The 17716-nt window shown below is 40.5% G+C and overlaps 1 protein-coding gene across 1 annotated transcript in view; it reads right to left on the reverse strand.

Moving 5' to 3' along the window:
* Positions 1-17716, reverse strand: part of LOC148849510 (uncharacterized) — a 65748-nt gene that overhangs the window by 43081 nt on the left and 4951 nt on the right. The window contains exons 6-7 of the mRNA XM_088951950.1: positions 16621-16771; positions 151-398 (exon numbers count right to left, since the gene is read on the reverse strand). Of these exons, the coding sequence (XP_088808076.1) occupies positions 151-398; positions 16621-16771 (399 nt within the window). The remainder of the gene's footprint in view (positions 1-150; positions 399-16620; positions 16772-17716) is intronic.

Below are 17716 nucleotides of genomic sequence, written 5' to 3' on the forward strand. Positions count from 1 at the left end.
AGGTACAAATAAATATCCATATCCCATGGTATTACCTAATCATTAATATTGTAAGAAAATGATGTAACGAATGCATCCTGAAGTAACTGAGATCCTAAAACTGTAAATAAACGAAAAGAATCAATTGTTCTATATAGCATTCCTCCTTACCTTTAGGGACCCAATACTAATAGAACAAGAATGTTTCTTGTGAGGGGGAGGGGGTGCAGAACCAGAGCATGTGGAAGAAGAAGGGCAATCACCACAAGAACAGCCAAGAGAAGTGTCACCACATGAATAAACAGATACATTCATAGGCTTCATCCCAGAAGATTCAAAGATGCTTGATCGGAAATTAATGGCATATGGTGAACCGGGGACATCAAGGTCAGCTTGACGACCAATAAATACAAACCACTCTAGTAAAACAATCCGAAACAAAATGAATTAGAAGTAGTGGATTGCTAGCTTACATTCTTCTGAACAGGTTCAAAGGATAACATCCCCCTTAGAACTTACAGAAATGATAAGAAGTTACCATCAAATAATATCAGTTCATGCAACAGGAGAAGTCTGTTGGACATATCAATGGAAGATTAACAAAGCTACAAATCATTTTTCTCAGAAAAAAAAAAAAGTGACATGTATATTCAACAAATAGGGGTAAAAAATATACATGAGAGAATATACAAAGCTATGGAAAAAAAAGGCGCAGCCTCCTTCACTGAGGTAAGAAGTTACCATTATACAAAAAAGCCTGTTGTACCCAATTTCTTCTTTGCAGTTGTATTTGATAACCTAGAACCCATATAATGTGAGATGAAAGGAGCACAATCAAGTCCCTAATATCATTCAGAAATGAACCGATATCCAAGGACCACTTCCTATAATTTGAATCCATCTGGTTGTATTAACTGAGTCACCTACAATGAAGAAAGGTTTGAAGTGCTGTTGCATTGCAATTCTAAGCCCCTTCAGAAAAGCAATGACCTCAATCTTGGTGGAGTTGGCATCCCCAGTGGGGTTGCCATAGTCCCATAAGATTTCGCCTCCATGCCAAAAAAAGTCACCTCCAATTCATGCAACTCCCGGGTCATCAGGAGCACTAATCAGAGAGCCTCCTTTGAATAAAAGTCCAAATGCTCGGAGGGGAGGGAAAATATGTACAAAAAGAAATTTATGCCCTTTTGAGTTCCACTATATCCTTACTCTACCTGATGAACATTCTAGGAGTGTAAACGACTTCCATTGTAATTACATGCCATTATATACAACTAGTAGGGAGGAATCTATTATACTCCTTTTTTATTGATTTCCTTACCCATCATTGATAATTTTTTTTGGTAATTGTTAGTGTCAACTGTGTAGGGGTAGTTTGGTCTTTTTCATTTATGTTTGGTGTGAGGTATAATGTTTAAGTTAAGTGATGTGTCCCATGCTTAAGTAGGGGCATAACAGACTTTTTGTTTTATTATAGAAAACTATAAATATAACCTGGCCAACTAGAGAGAGTTGACTTTACTCTCTAGTTCAAACCAGTTTCTTCTTCTCTTCTTCTTTCTTCTATCTCCTCTAACCTTCTTCTAATGCTATTTCTAACTGAATACTAGTGCAGATCTGAACTTTATCATGGTATCAGAGCCACTATAACAAATTCAGATCTGCCAGAATTATTTTCCATTGTCATTCGGCCTAGGGTTTTCAAGATTTCTTCATCATCTGTTGGAGATAAAGAAAAGGGACGAAAAGGAGTGGTTGTCCTTCCCTTTTGGAGGTTTTCATTCCTCCGGTCTGTGGTTTAGTGGGTGTTTGTGGTGGTTTGTAAACCCTCTAATCGATGGTACGAAGACGGTTGTTTCAGGTGGAACAGTGAACAGTCGAGTGCAAGTTGGTTTTTTGTTGATCAAATAGGTGGGCTGTATAGGTGTTTCAGTGTGATTCGAGTAGTTAGTGAGTTGCTATGTTTATGGTGTGTATTCAGGTAGTTTTGTGGTGCTGAGAGTGAAGAATATCAATGACTGTTATTGCTGAAAACTGTGACAGTAGGTGTCTTCAGCAACAATCTGTCATTAGTGTGCAGTGTGGGAAAAGTGAATTAGGCGTGTGATATACAGGTGAGAGAAAAAAAGGGAGAAAGAAAAAAACCTCCTGCTGAATCTCAAGTCTAGTGTTATGGTTCCCCCCCAATTACCTGAATGTTCAGATGACTTCTATCAAATTGAATGGGGAGAATTATGTGCCTTGAGCGAAATCCATAGAGGTCTTTCTTAGGGCTAAGAAGAAAGTGAAGCATGTAAGAGAAGAAAAACCTCCTGCTGAATCTCAAGAACATAGTGACTGGGAATAATAAGATGCACAGATTATGACCTGGTTATGGAATAGTATGGAACCCAAGATCAGTGTAAATTTTATGTTCTTAGATACAACCAAGGAGATTTGGGACCATGCCAAGAAATTGTGCTTTGGACAAGACAATACTACTAGAGTGTATCAGCTTTATCGGGAGTACTTTAATCTGCAACAAGGTAATCAAAGTCTTGAGGAATACTATGCTAGCATGAGGAATCTTCATAATGAGTTGAATGTATACCACCCCCTCACTTCTGATGTTAAGATTCAACAACAACAAAGAGAGCAACTCGATGTAACTGGATTTTTAATAGGGCTAAAATCTGAATATGAACCAGTGAGAGCACACATACTAGGTGGGTCAACTCTTCCTTCTCTAGTAGAGGTGTTTGCCCGACTTTGGAGGATTTCTGTTGGACCTATAGAGAACTCTAATATCTCTAACAGGTCTGCCTTTGTAGTGACAAGAGGAGAGGGTCATGGAGTTAAAGGTGGATCTCGGGGAGTTCAGCCCGATCGTAGTGATGGTGGTGGACCCATGTATAGTCCTGGTAGTGGACGTATTGGAGGTCGAGATTTAGGGGGAACTCGTGGCACAAGACGTAATGATGGTCCAAGTAGGTGTACACATTGTGGTATGGAAGGGCACACCATTAACTTTTGTTATGATTTGCATGGCCCACATTCAACTTGGGCAAATCATGCAATAGCTAGTTATGATAGTACAAGATAGGATATTCAACAAGCTGATCAGATGCCTTCTACATCTACAGATGTCTCCGGGAAGGAGATAATGAGTGTCCCACGTGATGAGTATGAGTGGTTTATCCAGGCCACGTCTCAATAGAATATAGCTACCCTGGCACATTCAGGTATGACTTGTCTGGCATCCAAACCCTCCCATTGGATTATCGACTTTGGAGTTTCTGATCATATGATTAGGACTCCAGGTGTGTTTTCCTCCCTTTCTCAGTGCTCCACATCACACTCTATTACCCTTGCTAATGGTTCCACATCTTCTATTTGTGGTGTTGGTAATGTTGACATAGACCATTTATCCCTATCCTCAATTTTGTATGTTCCCAAATTTCCTTCTAATCTTATGTCTGTTAGTAAGCTGACCAAGTTTCTTAATTGCTCTATCACCTTTTATCCTTCTTTATGTTTTTCAGGATCTCAAGACGGGGACAAAGATTGGTGGAGGGCATGAAGCTAGTGGATTGTATTATCTTGGTGGTGGTGGTGGTGGTTTGTCAACAGCTCTTCAGACATCTCTTTCTCCTCTTTAATGGCACTGTAGACTTGGTCATCCATCACTTAAAACGCTTAAGTCACTTGTTCCGTCATTGAGTAGTCTTTTTGCTTTGGATTGTGAGTCATGCCAGTTGGAGAAACATCATCATGTCCCCTTTAGTCCTAGGGTTTATAATCGTATGTCGAGTCCTTTTTCTTTAGTTCATTCAGATATTTGGGGTCCAAATAAAATAGTGTCATACAATGGTTACAAATACTTTGTTATTTTTGTTGATGATTTATTCAAGGATGACATGACTTTATCTTATGAAAGAAAGGAGTGAATTGTTTTCCATTCTCCAAAAATTTTATGCTAAAATCCGCAACAATTCGGTGTACACATTAAGATTCTTCGTTCTAATAATGGTCGAGAATACTTTTATACACTGTTTCAAGAGTATTTGGAACAACATGGCATTATCCATCAGACCTCATGTACCTACACCCCACAACAAAATGGGGTGGCTGAGAGAAAGAACCGCCATCTTTTGGAGACTGCTCGGTCCCTTTTGCACCATATGAATGTACCCAAACATTTTTGGAGTGATGTTGAGTTTACATCTTGCTTTCTTAGTAACCGGATGCCCACGCCCATCCTTGATGGTCATTCTCCATTCACAACTTTGTTTCCTCTTACTCCCTTTGGGTTTGTATGTTTTGTCCATAATCTTGGACCTAGAATGGACAAATTAGATGCACGATCCACTAAGTGTATCTTCCTTGACTATTCCCAGACCCAGAAAGGGTATAAGTGCTATAACCCCAATTCTCGACATTCCTTTGTGTGTCCTGATGTTACTTTCTTTGAGTCTATTCCGTTTTTTTCTGGGTCAGGTGATGTCTCTTCTTCTTCTCCATCTCCTCTTCCAGTTCCCACTGAGGACCCCATTCCACGTGTTCTAGTTGTGACTAAGTCTTTGCCTCTAGTGCAACTCCTTGTTGAACGGCCACCTATCCGACAAGTGTATACACATTGGCAACATGTACCAGCTCCCCCTCCAGCTTCTTCACTATCAACAAATCCGGCAATTGTTCCCACATCGGCCTCACCCAATATTTTTTACCTTGATCTTCCTATTGCCTTGCGGAAAGGTAAACATAGTTGCACACTTCATTCTATTTCAAATTATGTTTCTTACCTCACATTTCTGCTTTCCATCGCCAGTTTGTCTCTATGTTGTCTTCTATTTCTGTTTTTATGAATGTCCAAGAAGCCCTTGCCTCTCCAAGGTAGTTCCATACAATGGAAGAACTCCCAGCTTTGGCTCATAATCATACGTGGTATCTCACCACGCTCCCTCCGGGTGAGCATTCTGTAAGTTGTAAGTGGGTATACACCGTTAAGTATTTACCCTGGAAGGTACAGGAGATTGGTGGGTAAGCTAAACTACCTAACATTACTTGGCCAAATATTTCATTTGCAATTAGTGTGATGAGCCAGTTTATGCAAAATCCTTGGGTTCCACATTGGGATGCAGTTCCAAGGATTGCACAGGATTTGAAGGGAGCTCCTGTTCATTGCTTGTTATACAAGAGTGAAGGAAATCTTGAAATAGTGGGATACACCGGTGCTGATTGGGCTGGTTCTATATCTGATAGAAGATCCACTACAGGTTATTATACCTTTCTTGGGGGTAACAGGTTATTATACCTTTCTTGGGGGTAATTTGGTGACACGGAAGAGTAAGAAGCAGATAGTGGTGGCAAGAAGCAATGAAGAAGCTAAATACAGAGCCATAGCACATACAACTTGTGAACTAGTGTGGTTGAGAAATCTTCTATAGGAGATGGGGTACTCAATTGACACTCCTATAAAACTTTACTAATGACAACCAAGTTGCAGTCCACATCTCTTCTAATCCATTTTTTCATGAGAGAACAGAACATATAGAAGTTGATTGTCACTTTGTGAGAGAGAAGGTGCTTAGTGGAGTGATAGATACTGCATATGTTAACACAAGAAGCCAATGGGCAGACTTGTTCGCCAAAGGGTTCAGTCAAGGAAGAGTGGACTACATATGTAATAAGCTGAGACTATATGATATATACTCACCAGCTTGAGGGGGAGTGTTAGTGTCGCCTGTGTAGGGGTAGTTTGGTCTTTTTATTTCTATTTGGTGTGAGGTGTAATGTTTAAGTTAAGTGATGTGTCCCATGCATAAGTAGGGGCATGACAAACTTTTTGTTTTATTATAGAAAACTATAAATATAACCTGGCTGACTAGAGAGAGTTGACTTTACTCTCTAGTTCCAACTAGTTTCTTCTTCTCCTCTCTTCTTCTTCTTTCTTCTATCTCCTCTAACCTTCTTTACTGCTATCACTTGAGTACAGCCTTACAAGAAAGAGCAAAAGAAGAAAATACAAGGGAAGACCAGCAACAAAGATGATTCAAATAAGCATAGGCTAAAAACATAGAACTGAGAGAAAAAGGTAAAGAAAAAAAAAACACATCAAGCAAGCTGCAAGGCGTTCCAAAATCCAGCACTAAGATCTTCCTTTGGGATTCCTTCTCTCAAAGAACCATCCAACCTAAAAGCTTAAGCTGTTAGGTGAGGTCTTGAATAGGTTGATATTCTCTAATACACCCCCTCACACAAAAGCCCATTGGGCTTGAAGCATAAACAAGCACAGGTCCACCCATACCTTGTGCTGAAACTTATTTAATTATAATGGGGGTAACAAGGATCAAACATTAGACCACTTGGTCAAAATGGCTCTAATACCATCTCAAAGAACCATTCAACCTAAAAGCTTAAGATGTTAGGTGAGGTCTTGAATAGGTTGATATTCTCTAACACCTTCGAACTTTGGGAGAATCAAGATACAATCCATGACTCGTTTACCACAAAGGAGTGTTATGTGGTCCCTTGAATGAGGTTTCCCATTAAAAATTCTCCTGTTCCTTTCTTTCCAAATCTCCAAACATACTATCAAAGGAATGCAACTCCAGGTGATCTCTTCCTTGACATTCCCAACTATCTTAGGCCATTTAGAGAAGATTTCCTCCACCAAGGTAGGAATCCATCCACCCAATTTGAAAAGCCTAAAGAAAAAGCCCCAAATAAATTTGGAGAAAAAGCACTCAACCAGCAAATGACACACATTTTCTTCAGCATTCTCACAAAGGTAGCATCTGTTAGCCAAGTGAAAACCTCTACCTTGAAGGTGATTCAAAGTCAAAATACCACCCAAAGCCACTAACCATGCAAACGCTTCCACCCTTGGCAGAATAGGGTTTCCCCAAATGCCTTTCACCCCTAAGACAACCCCACTTGATCTAGAGATAGACTGATAAAAGGATTTAACTGAAAATAAACAATTTCTTAATTCTTTCCACAATCTTGAATCTTTCCATTCCACCTGAGGCTCCATTAATTGTAATTTTTCCAATAGATCTACATACTCTTTAGCTTCCCAATCAAATAGAGCTCTTCTATATTTTGGACACCAAACTGCTCTGCCTTGATTGATCTAAGAGGTTGGAGAGTGGGGAAGGATAGGGTGTCGGTTACCCATTTACAATTTTCTGATGATACCCTATTGTTTTGTGAAGGGGATGATGTGATGTGGATTAGGAACCTAAAGCAGACAATGCATCTCTTTGCAAGTTTATCCAAATTAAAAGTCAATTTCAAGAAGAGTTGCATTGCAGGTATAAACATGGAGGATAGAGAGTTTGAAGTTTGTGCTGAAATTTTGGGTTGCAATGTCTCTCAATGGCCTTTAAGCTACTTAGGTTTACCCTTAGGAGCCAACCCGAAGGACTCAAGCTTTTGGAATCCAGTTGTAGAAAAGGTGACAAAGAAACTGGTGTGTTGGAAAAAGGGCTACATTTCCTAGGATGTAGGATAACACTAATAAAGTCAACCCGAACCTCCCTGTGTATATGTCAGTCTTCAAAATGACGGCGGGAGTAAGCAAGAGCATTGAGAAATTAATAAGGGACTTCTTATGGGAGCCAGGAGAAGAGAAAAGAGATCACAAGGTGTGCTGGGAGATAGTCAGTAGAGATAAAAAGCTTGGGGTCTTGGAATAGGAAATATTCACAGGGTGTTAAGTTGACTGTTTTTATGTATTGTTGGTTCGGCTGATAAGTGTACATGTTAGTTAGTATTGGGTTTTAAGCTGTTAGGTATTGGGCCTAAGTTTGTTTAGTGTTTTAAGCAGTCTGGGTGTCCCATCACGAATCAGGGGCATTCCAGACATTTCATGTAACACTGTATTGTAATCTACTATAAATAATATTGCCGACTGGATTACTCAGTTCGACATTCTCAACACTTGTTTGCCTTCACCTCTCTTCTACTACTTCAGCTACAACCTTTCAGCAACCATGGTATCAGAGCATTGAGCGATCTTCTGGTCACAGCCGACGCCAACTCTTCTCTCTCGCTTTCTTTCTCTCTTTTTTTTATCTTGGTTGCTGCGGAGAAACCCTAGGGTTGCCGTAGAACATAACAAGGTTCGAACCTAGGGTTTCCCTTGGTTGTAGGGCACAAGGGAAGTAAGACCCAGAAGTTGATGTCCTACTAGACTGCTTCTTGTAGTTAGTAGCCATTTGGCTGCTAAGAGAGGTCTGTATAGGATAGACCTAGGTTGAGGACTGATTTCAGCAGTCCTAGTATTGGTCGTAGGGGTAAGCACTCTCTATAGTAGCAGAAGTCGAAGCCCAAGAGAAGTCTGCATAGTGCAGTGGTGGAGAGCTCTCAGTTTCAGGTCAGTTACTAGCTCACTGAATTCTTCTTGCCGCTGTAACTGGTCCACTTCAGAACTGTGACCACTTCGGCTAGTCCGAAATAGTGTTGTCTACACAAAGTCCACGACCAAGATGTCTTTAATATTCGGAGAGGTCTCTTCTAGGGATAACAGACCTGGTGGGAGGTCTTCAAGTCTGGAGAACCCGAATTTGCACAGCTTGCAGATTACAAGTGTGTTGCTGGATGAATACAACTTCAGGGAGTGGTCCGTTTCTACAATGCTTTTTATTACTTCTTGTGAACTCACAGGTTATTTAGATGGGAAGAAGAAGGAACCCGAAGTTGGCAGTGTGGAGTATGCAGTGTGGCACAAGGAAAATGCCACATTTATGTCCTGGCTGCTTGCTTCTATGACTCCACGAGTTGCCAGGACTGTTCAACACTTACCCACAGCAGCTAAGATTTGGGAAAAAGTATCAAAAACCTATGGACAGAAGAAAAATAATGCTAGAATTTACAGGTTGAACCAAGACATTGCTGCTTTAAGGCAAGGGGATATGACAGTTGCAACATATTTTGCAACTCTGGAAGGACTGTGGGAAGAACTTGATCATCACTTGATTCTGGATTGGGAGAATGCCAGGGACAAGGAGAGACATGATAAGCAGATTGAAGAGAGTAGAGCCTTTAAGTTCTTGGCTGGCCTGGACCCAGTGTATGAGGGCATAAGGTCACAAATTCTTGGAAGAGATGAAATGCCCGAGTTACATCATGTTTATTATCTGGTAAGGAATGAAGAGATCAGGAGAAAGGAGATGCAAGTTGACACTCAGAAGCAACCAGCTGAACAATCTGTAGAACATTCAGCCCTGATTTCTACAAATCAAAAGGGGGACAGATATCCAGACAAAAGGCATCATAAGTGCACTCATTGTGGAGGTGAAAGACATGTAAAAGAAAAGTGTTGGGTCCTGTATCCTCACCTGAAGCCAGCTGCATTGAGAAAATACAAGAAGCGACAGAAGGGTCAAGCGGCAAGTGGGAACCTTGTCACTAGTAACAATGGTGATAGCTCACAGAGTATACCAACAGTGGCTTCTTCTTCCATGGGGCAGGTTGCTAATTCCTCTGGAGCCGGTACTTTGGGCTTCACTGCTAGTGAGGTAGAGGTCCTAATCCGGGCTTTAGCCCGTCTAAGGAGTAACTCTTTTGCTTCCACCTCTCTTGCCAGATCAGGTATAGTCTCTCCCTTTAGTGCAACTAGTCCTATTGACTCTACTTCTTGGGTTATTGATTCCGGTGCAACTAACCACATGATACATATGTCCTCATTATTCTCTTCATATCACTTGTTGTCTGGTCAGGATAAGATGAGAGTTGCTGACGGGTCTTTCTCCACCATCTCTTGCAAAAGGGTGGTTGACCTAAGCAAGGACCTCTCTCTTAAATCAATTTTGCATGTTCCTAGTGTTACCTCAAATCTTTTGTCTGTTTCAAAACTTACCAAAATTTTGAACTGTAGCATAACCTTTTTTCTTACTCATTGTGTCTTTCAGGACAGATTGACGAGGAGAACGATTGGGAGCGGTCATGAGTATGGAGGCCTCTACTATTTTGATACAGACATCGGTTCAGCCTTACAAGCATCTGTTGTTAGTGGTCCGGAGAATGTGGAGTCAATAGCTAGGTTGCATCTGTGGCATACTAGGCTAGGTCATTTACCTTTTTCTTCATTGGAAGTGTTGTTTCCCGAATTGTTTAAGGGCATTTCAAGTCAGAGTTTGGTCTATGAAATATGTCAACAGTCAAAACAATGTAGAATTGTTTATCCAGTTTCCAGTAATGAAATTCAAGCTCCTTTTGATTTGGTTCACTCTGATGTGAAGGGCTTCCAGTAATGAAATTCAAGCTCCTATTGATTTGGTTCACTCTGATGTTTGGGGCCCTTCACCTATTAATTCTATTTATGGCTTTCGTTACTTTATCAGTTTTATTAACCACTACTCTCGATGCACATGGATCTACCTGTTAAAAGGACGAGATGAAGTGCCACGGATAACCATGGCATTTTGCAAAATGATTGAAACACAATTTGACAAGAAGATTAAACAATTCCGGTCAAATAATGCTGTTGAATATTTTGAAAATCCTTGAACTTGTTCATGGAAGATGCTGGCATGCTACATCAATCATCTTGTGCTAATACCCCTTAACAGAATGGGGTTGTTGAGCGCAAGAATAGACATCTATTGGAGACAGCTCGAGCCTTACTATTCCAGCACAAGGCTCCCAAGCACTACTGGTCTCAAGCAGTACTTACTGCATCATATCTGATAAATCGGATGCCATCTAAGGTGTTGGGTATGAAAACCCCTTTCTCTGTTTTGTGTCCTACCCTTCCAGACTTTCCTCTTTTTCCTAGGGTCTTTGGTTGTGTATGTTTTATACATGTAAAGGATCCAAAGAAGACCAAGCTGGATCCTAGGGCTACAAAAGGAATTTTTTTGGGGTACTCTCCTACACAAAAGGGTTACAAGTGTTATGATCCTGTCACCAAGAGAAAGTATGTCACCAGAGATGTTTTTTTTTTGTCTCAACCCTACTTTCAGTCTTCCCAGAATCCTCTTCAAGGGAGACTAGTGGGATGGAAGAGGATTCTTATTCTCCCTTCATTTTTGTTCCTCTATCTGCCTCGAGCCTTCCATCCTCTCCTTCTACTCCTCCTAGTTGTGGCATCCCGGGTGAACCTAGTGAGGCTCCCACTGTGCCTGCTACCTCTCCTGATACTGCAGATGTTCCTGAGGGCTCTAGTAGGCAACAGAAAGATATAAGAATCACCTACAACAAAAGAAAAAATGGACCTCAAACTCATGACAGCAACCAGTTGGACTCGGATCAATCTGTCTCCGCAATCCAAAGTAATCGCAACACACATACTTCTGATTTGGATCTTCCTATTGCTCTTCGAAAGTCTATTTGTTCTTGTACTACTCGGCACCCCATTGCTGATTTTGTTTCTTACTCACGTTTATCTCCATCCTATCACTCCTTTGTGTCTGCTCTTTCCTCTATACATTTTTCTTCTAGGTACTCAAAGGTTGTGTCTGACCCAAGGTGGAAAGAAGCTATGAATGAAGAGATGAAAGCTTTAATGAAAGCAAAGACTTGGGAATTAGTGGATCTGCCAAAAGGAAAGAGCACTGTCGGGTGCAAGTGGCTGTTCACTGTAAAGCACAGGGAGGACGGGTCCATTGAAAGGTACAAGGCCCGGCTTGTGGCAAAGGGGTTTACTCAAAAAGAAGGGATTGACTACAAACAAACCTTTGCTCCAGTAGCGAAGCTCAAGACAATTCGGGTTTTACTGTCATTAGCAACAAATTTTTCATGGGAACCCCATCAGCTGGATGTGAAGAATGCCTTCCTAAATGGTGATCTTCATGAAGAGGTATTTATGGACCCTCCACCAGGCTACGACTTTGATAGAAAGGTGTGTAAACTAACGAAAGCATTATATGGCCTAAAACAGTCTCCTCGTGCATGGTTTGAGAGGCTTTGTGGGGCCATGAAGAAAGTGGGGTACACTCAGAGTGGTGCAGACCATACCTTGTTCATAAGGAGACGGGATAGCAAACTTACAGCACTCATTGTTTATGTGGATGATATGGTGATTACTGGGAATGACCTGGAAGAGATCAAAAGACTAAAGGAGTTTTTAGATTCTGAATTTGAGATCAAAGACTTAGGCCATTTGAGATACTTTCTTGGGATTGAAATTGCTAGGTCAAGAGAGGGGATCTATATATGTCAGCGGAAGTATGTACTTGACCTCCTAGAAGAGACAAGCATGATAGGGTGTAGACCAGCAGATACTCCAATAGAACAGAACCATGGTCTACAGGAATCAGTAGGGGAGGACTACTGTGATAAAGAGAGATACCAAAAATTGGTAGGGAAGTTGATATATCTATCTCTCACTCGACTAGATATTGCTTATGCTGTGCATGTTCACAGTCAATTCATGCACTCTCCAAAGATCCCTCATATGAGAGCAGTTGAAAGAATTCTCAGGTACTTGAAAACTTGCCCAGGAAAGGGAATTCTGTTCAGAAAACACAATAAAATTGAAATTGAAGCTTATACTGATGCAGATTGAGCCGGTTCTACTAGGGACAGAAAATCAACTTCAAGATATTGTACATTTGTTGGAGGGAACCTGGTTACATGGCGGAGTAAGAAGCAGAATGTGGTTGCTAGATCAAGTGCGGAGGCTGAATATCGAGTTATGGCTCATGGTGTTGCTAAACTTCTGTGGCTTAGGACCCTTCTTGGTGAGCTTGGCATAAAAGTTGAGGGTCCTCTCAGGCTGTACTGTGACAACAAGGCCGCCATCAACATTGCAAATAACCTAGTGCAACATGACAGGACAAAACATATTGAGATTGATCGACATTTTGTTAGAGAGAGAATAGTCTCGGGAGAACTCTGCATTCCTTATACTCCATCCGAGATGCAGATTGCAGATGTGCTGACTAAAGGGTTGGCTGCAACAAAATTCTTGGACCTTCTTGGCAAGCTAAACATGACTGACATCCATGCTTAGCTTGAGGGGGAGTGTTAAGTTGACTGTTTTTATGCATTGTTGGTTCAACTGATAAGTGTACATGTTAGTTAGTACTGGGTTTTAAGCTGTTAGGTACTGGGCCTTTGTTATTGGGCCTAAGTCTGTTTAGTGTTTTAAGCAGTCTGGGTGTCCCATCACTAATCAGGGGCATTCCAAACATTTCATGTAACACTGTATTGTAATCTACTATAAATAATAGTATTGTCGACTGGGCTACTCAGTTCAACATTCTCAGCACTTGTTTGCCTTCACCTCTCTTCTACTACTTCAGCTACAACCTTTCAACAAACAAAGAAATTTATCTCTACTATGGAAGTGGCTATGGAGAATGCCAAAAGAAAGAGAGAAACTATGAGCAAGGGTGGTGGTGAGTATACACAGGCTGTTGGACAATGGATGGGATGCTGAATCACTGCAACGGGCTACCAGAGCTTCACCTTGGAAGGCCATACAAGCAATTCTACCTTGTTTCTTGCCTCTTGCAAGGTATGAACTCAATTCTAGCAACTTAATCAAATTTTGGAATCAAATCTGGTAATGGGAACTCCCCTTTGAAAGACTTATACCCCTCTTTGTATTTTTTATCATGTTTCAAGAGTGAGCCCATTTCAACTTTCTTAGTCCCTTCAAACTCAGTCAATGGTTTTGATTGGAACTTTGGCTTTAGAAGGGGATTAAGAGATTCAGAAATTGATAGCGTACTCTCTTTAATCCAAAACCTTAAAGGAACTTTCTTTGATCCTGATAAGTCTGATGAAAGAATTTGGACACCTTCCTCTTCGGGCCTGTTTTCCTGTAACTCCTTCAAAGTGTTAACCCAACCTCCCCTTAGTCCCCCTCAATCTTTTCCTGTTAAGGAGGTATGGTGCAAGCCTATCCCACCTAGGATTGTGGATTTTTGTTGGGAAGTTGTACACGAAAGAATAAATACTTTTGACTGGCTACAAAAGAAGAGGAAAAAGTGGCGTCTTTCCCCACACTGGTGTGTTCTTTGCAAGGCTAATAGTGAGACTTGCTTTCATTTGTTTATTACTTGTCCGTTTGTTGCTGGTATTTGGGAATGGCATTTTTCCTTATTTGAATGCAGGTGGACACCTCCTGCTGACATCAAAAGTCTCTTTGACCCAACTTACTGTCCTTCGCCAAAGAAGATAGGTAACATAATGTGGAAGAGTGCTAGGGCAGCAAGGGAAGAAAGAAATGCAAGAACTTTTAGAGAAAAGGAGAGAACAAAAGAGGCCATGACTGAATCAATTCTGATTAGAGCGGCTCAATGGATGAAATCCTTAGGAAACCTCTCACATATATCCATTGATGATATCGTTAGAAACTGGATAGAGGCAGATTCAAATGTCAATAAGCAGCTTGTTATTCCTATTTGGGCCCCTCCTGAAAGAGGATCTATAAAGCTTAATTTTGACGGCAGTAGCATGGGAAACCCAGGAAGGTCAGGAATTGGAGGTGTATTCAGTGATGAGGAGGGTAAAGTGTGTGCATTATTCTCAGGCCCAGCAGATGAAGGAGACTCACTAAGAGCGAAAGCAATGGCAGTCATGGAAGAAGTGCAAAGAGCTACAACCATGAATGCTAGAAAGCTAATCATTGAAGGGGATTCCAAACTGGTAGTGGCTTGGCTACTGGATGAGGAAAGTAGGATGTGGAAGTATAATAATGAGAAGAAAAAATTCAGATGGATCACAAACGACATGGAACTGAGAATACAATGGGTGAAAAGAACAGCTAATTCAATGGCTGATGCACTAGCCAAGCAAGGGGTTGGGAGAATTCAAACATTTTGGGCACAACTGTAATTGTAATTATAACTAAAGTTAAAGGGGAGAGATAAGAGAGCTTCTCTCTCTCTCACTTTCTCTTGTACACTTTCCTTAAAATTCAATGAAGTAATCAGTTATTCATCAAAAAAAAATTCTCTGTCGGAGCTATTTTTCATAATGATTCTAGAAGTTGTAATGGAACCAAGATATTTAATTCATATGGTAGTTTTCTTAAGTTTATAAGTAGAAAATATTGATTGAAACATTTGGTGTTTGAAAGCTTCTAAGTTCCAACAAAGTAAACAATCTATTTTGATATTCAACATTTATACTGATTTCAACCAAAACAATTTCTTTTGCATCAGTCCAGTAAGTAAGCAATGTTTTAAAACACGGAGGTGTGACGCAAGGCGTTCCACTACCTAGAGGTGTGAGGTGTAGTTCAGAACGTAAGAAGCATAAGCCTCTCCTGAACACAAGGAGGTGTAAGCCTCCTTAAGAGGAGGAGGACAAGGAGGAAGGAGAAAGAAGAAGAAGAGGGATCTCATTTTTCTTTATTTTTAGTAAAAATGTTTTATATTAAGAAGTAAGATGCATAGAACTACTTGACACTTGGGCTTGAGAAGAGCTTTGAAGGACTCAAAAGTGTGCATTGCAGATGAACTCTTCTTTCTTTTAAATTTAATGTTTTTGGACCAATCTTGTCTTGATAGTAGAATTTGGTCAGAATCCTCTTTGGGTTATCTCTTGCCCCTCTTTCTTTAATGCCTTGTTGCAGCCGACCAACTTGCTTATCTGTTTTCCTATTAAATAAGTGTGGTGTGTTCCTACCTCCTAACATTAGGGCTTTTTGTTGGGAAGTGGTCCTCCGAAAAATCAATACTTTGGATGTGCTTCAAAAAATGAGGCCAAACTGTTGCTTATCCCAACATGTCTGTAGTCTTTGTGTAGCTAGTGGAGAGATAGTGAACCATCTATTAATATCTTGTTCTTTTGTTACTCATATTTGGAATTGGTTTTCATATCTTTGGTTACAGGTGGACTCCTCCATCGAGTGGTGCACCTTTTTGACTCGAGCTTCTTCCAACAACCAAAGAAATGGGGTAGTGTGATGTGGAGAACAACGAGAACATCTATTATTTGGGCAATCTGGTAAGAGAGGAACATTAGGACCTTCCAAGGGCAAGGAAAATCAAAGGATGAATTGGTAGAAGAAATAATCATCAAGGTCTTACATTCGCTGAAAACATTGGATCTGTTCAAGGATTGTACAGTAGATTACTTGTTTAGAGGATGGGGTATGGGAGCAGGCTCCTCTTCCTCAGCTCCTACTATTCCCCTCCTCAACAAAAGAGGGTAAAGCTAAACTTTGGTGGCAGTTCTGTAAGTAACCCTAGTCCCTCAGGAGTTGGGGGTGTTCTCAGAGATATGGAAGGAAGAATCTTGTCCTTATTCTCTGGACACATTGGAATTGGTGACTCAGGGAAGAATTAATAGCACTACTGCAAGGACTCAGATTGGCTAAACAGATGGGTTTTCAGCATTTAGAAGTGGAGGGAGATTCAAAGTTGGTAATAGGCTGGATGCAGACAAATAGCTTAGGCACTTGGTCCCATAGATAAGTTGTAAGGGAAATTTTGAACCTAACATGGGAGATTAGATACAATTCAAATGGGCTAGCTAGAAGGTCAGTGAACACCTTGGCTGATGCTTTGGGAAAGCAAGGGGTTACTAGGGGAACTCTTTTATGGGCATGTTTGTAAGTCTACTGTGAATTGAGAGATCACCTTCTTTGGAAGGTAATAGTTGTACCAATGTTCCTTAAGTTAATGAAAGTTACCACTTCATATATATACATAACATGGAATAAATATTTTTTTATGAAATCTCAGAAACATTCCTCACCTCTAAAATTTTGAGCGCCCGCACCAATGAAGTCCATGGCTCGACTATTCATAGTCCCAAACTTCACATCCTTGCAAGAGTTATACAACTCTTCACCAAAAGCATCAGTCACATAAAAATCAATGCCATCCACAGTCAAATTGTTGTTAACCTAACAAAAAAGTGACCAAGTAACATTATTTTCATGAAGTTCAGTACCCTAATCAAATCATTGTTAATTTGAAAAATATTTATGAATACACCATATAGACATGTAAAGCAACAATTGCACTGCAAAGGAAGAAAGAAGATAAATTGCTATTGAGAATAACACATCAAAATTATCAGTTCAGAAAAAAGTGCATGAAAACAGTTTAATTAAGAAGAAAATAAAGCACAAACATGTCAAGGAACTCCATTCTTTTTCTCAAACTTGTAATCAATAATTTGAGATTTGACACAAAGTCTTCACACAACACCTCCTTCCATAATCTGATGCAATAACCTTTACCAATTTCAAAAGCAACAAACTTCCTGAAGATCGACTTTCATTATGCCCTTCCTTAGTTGTGTTAGCCCATAAAAAGTTATTGCTTATATGGGGTAACATAGAATTGCACAGCCAGGTCATCACCATGTAACTTGCCTGTACACACCAGGAAGAGTTAGTCTCAGACTTCTTCTCTTCACCAGTGACATACCCCAATTATCCACAAGCACCAATAGCCATTTTTGCTGCTTGGGACCACTCCAAGTAGTTTGTACCATCCAACTTAACTGCACTTATGGTTCTTGCCCCAAAAGGGTCACTAGCACCTCCTCCACCTAGTGGACTTGTATCCAACTTCATTGTCCTCCATAATTCCCAAAATAGCTTAGGAAATCAATTGTAGATGACGGAAAATAGATTTACCCCCTTTAGAGGCCTTAACCACCCTTCTAGTGCATAGAAACCTTCGCCCAGAAAGATTCCTTTCTTCATGGGAGTAGGTAGAAACAGGAGAAAATGCTTCTGCTCCCTCCAAAGACCTCAAAAAACTCCAAGATTTGAACCACCCTCCTCAAAAATCACTAAGAAATCCAAAAAAATCTGAAGCACCCCTTCCTAAGTCAAAAA

Source organism: Nelumbo lutea, chromosome 6 (genome assembly GCF_056320005.1).
Source record: "Nelumbo lutea isolate HS-2025 chromosome 6, American lotus-T2T, whole genome shotgun sequence".
Taxonomy (NCBI): domain Eukaryota; kingdom Viridiplantae; phylum Streptophyta; class Magnoliopsida; order Proteales; family Nelumbonaceae; genus Nelumbo; species Nelumbo lutea.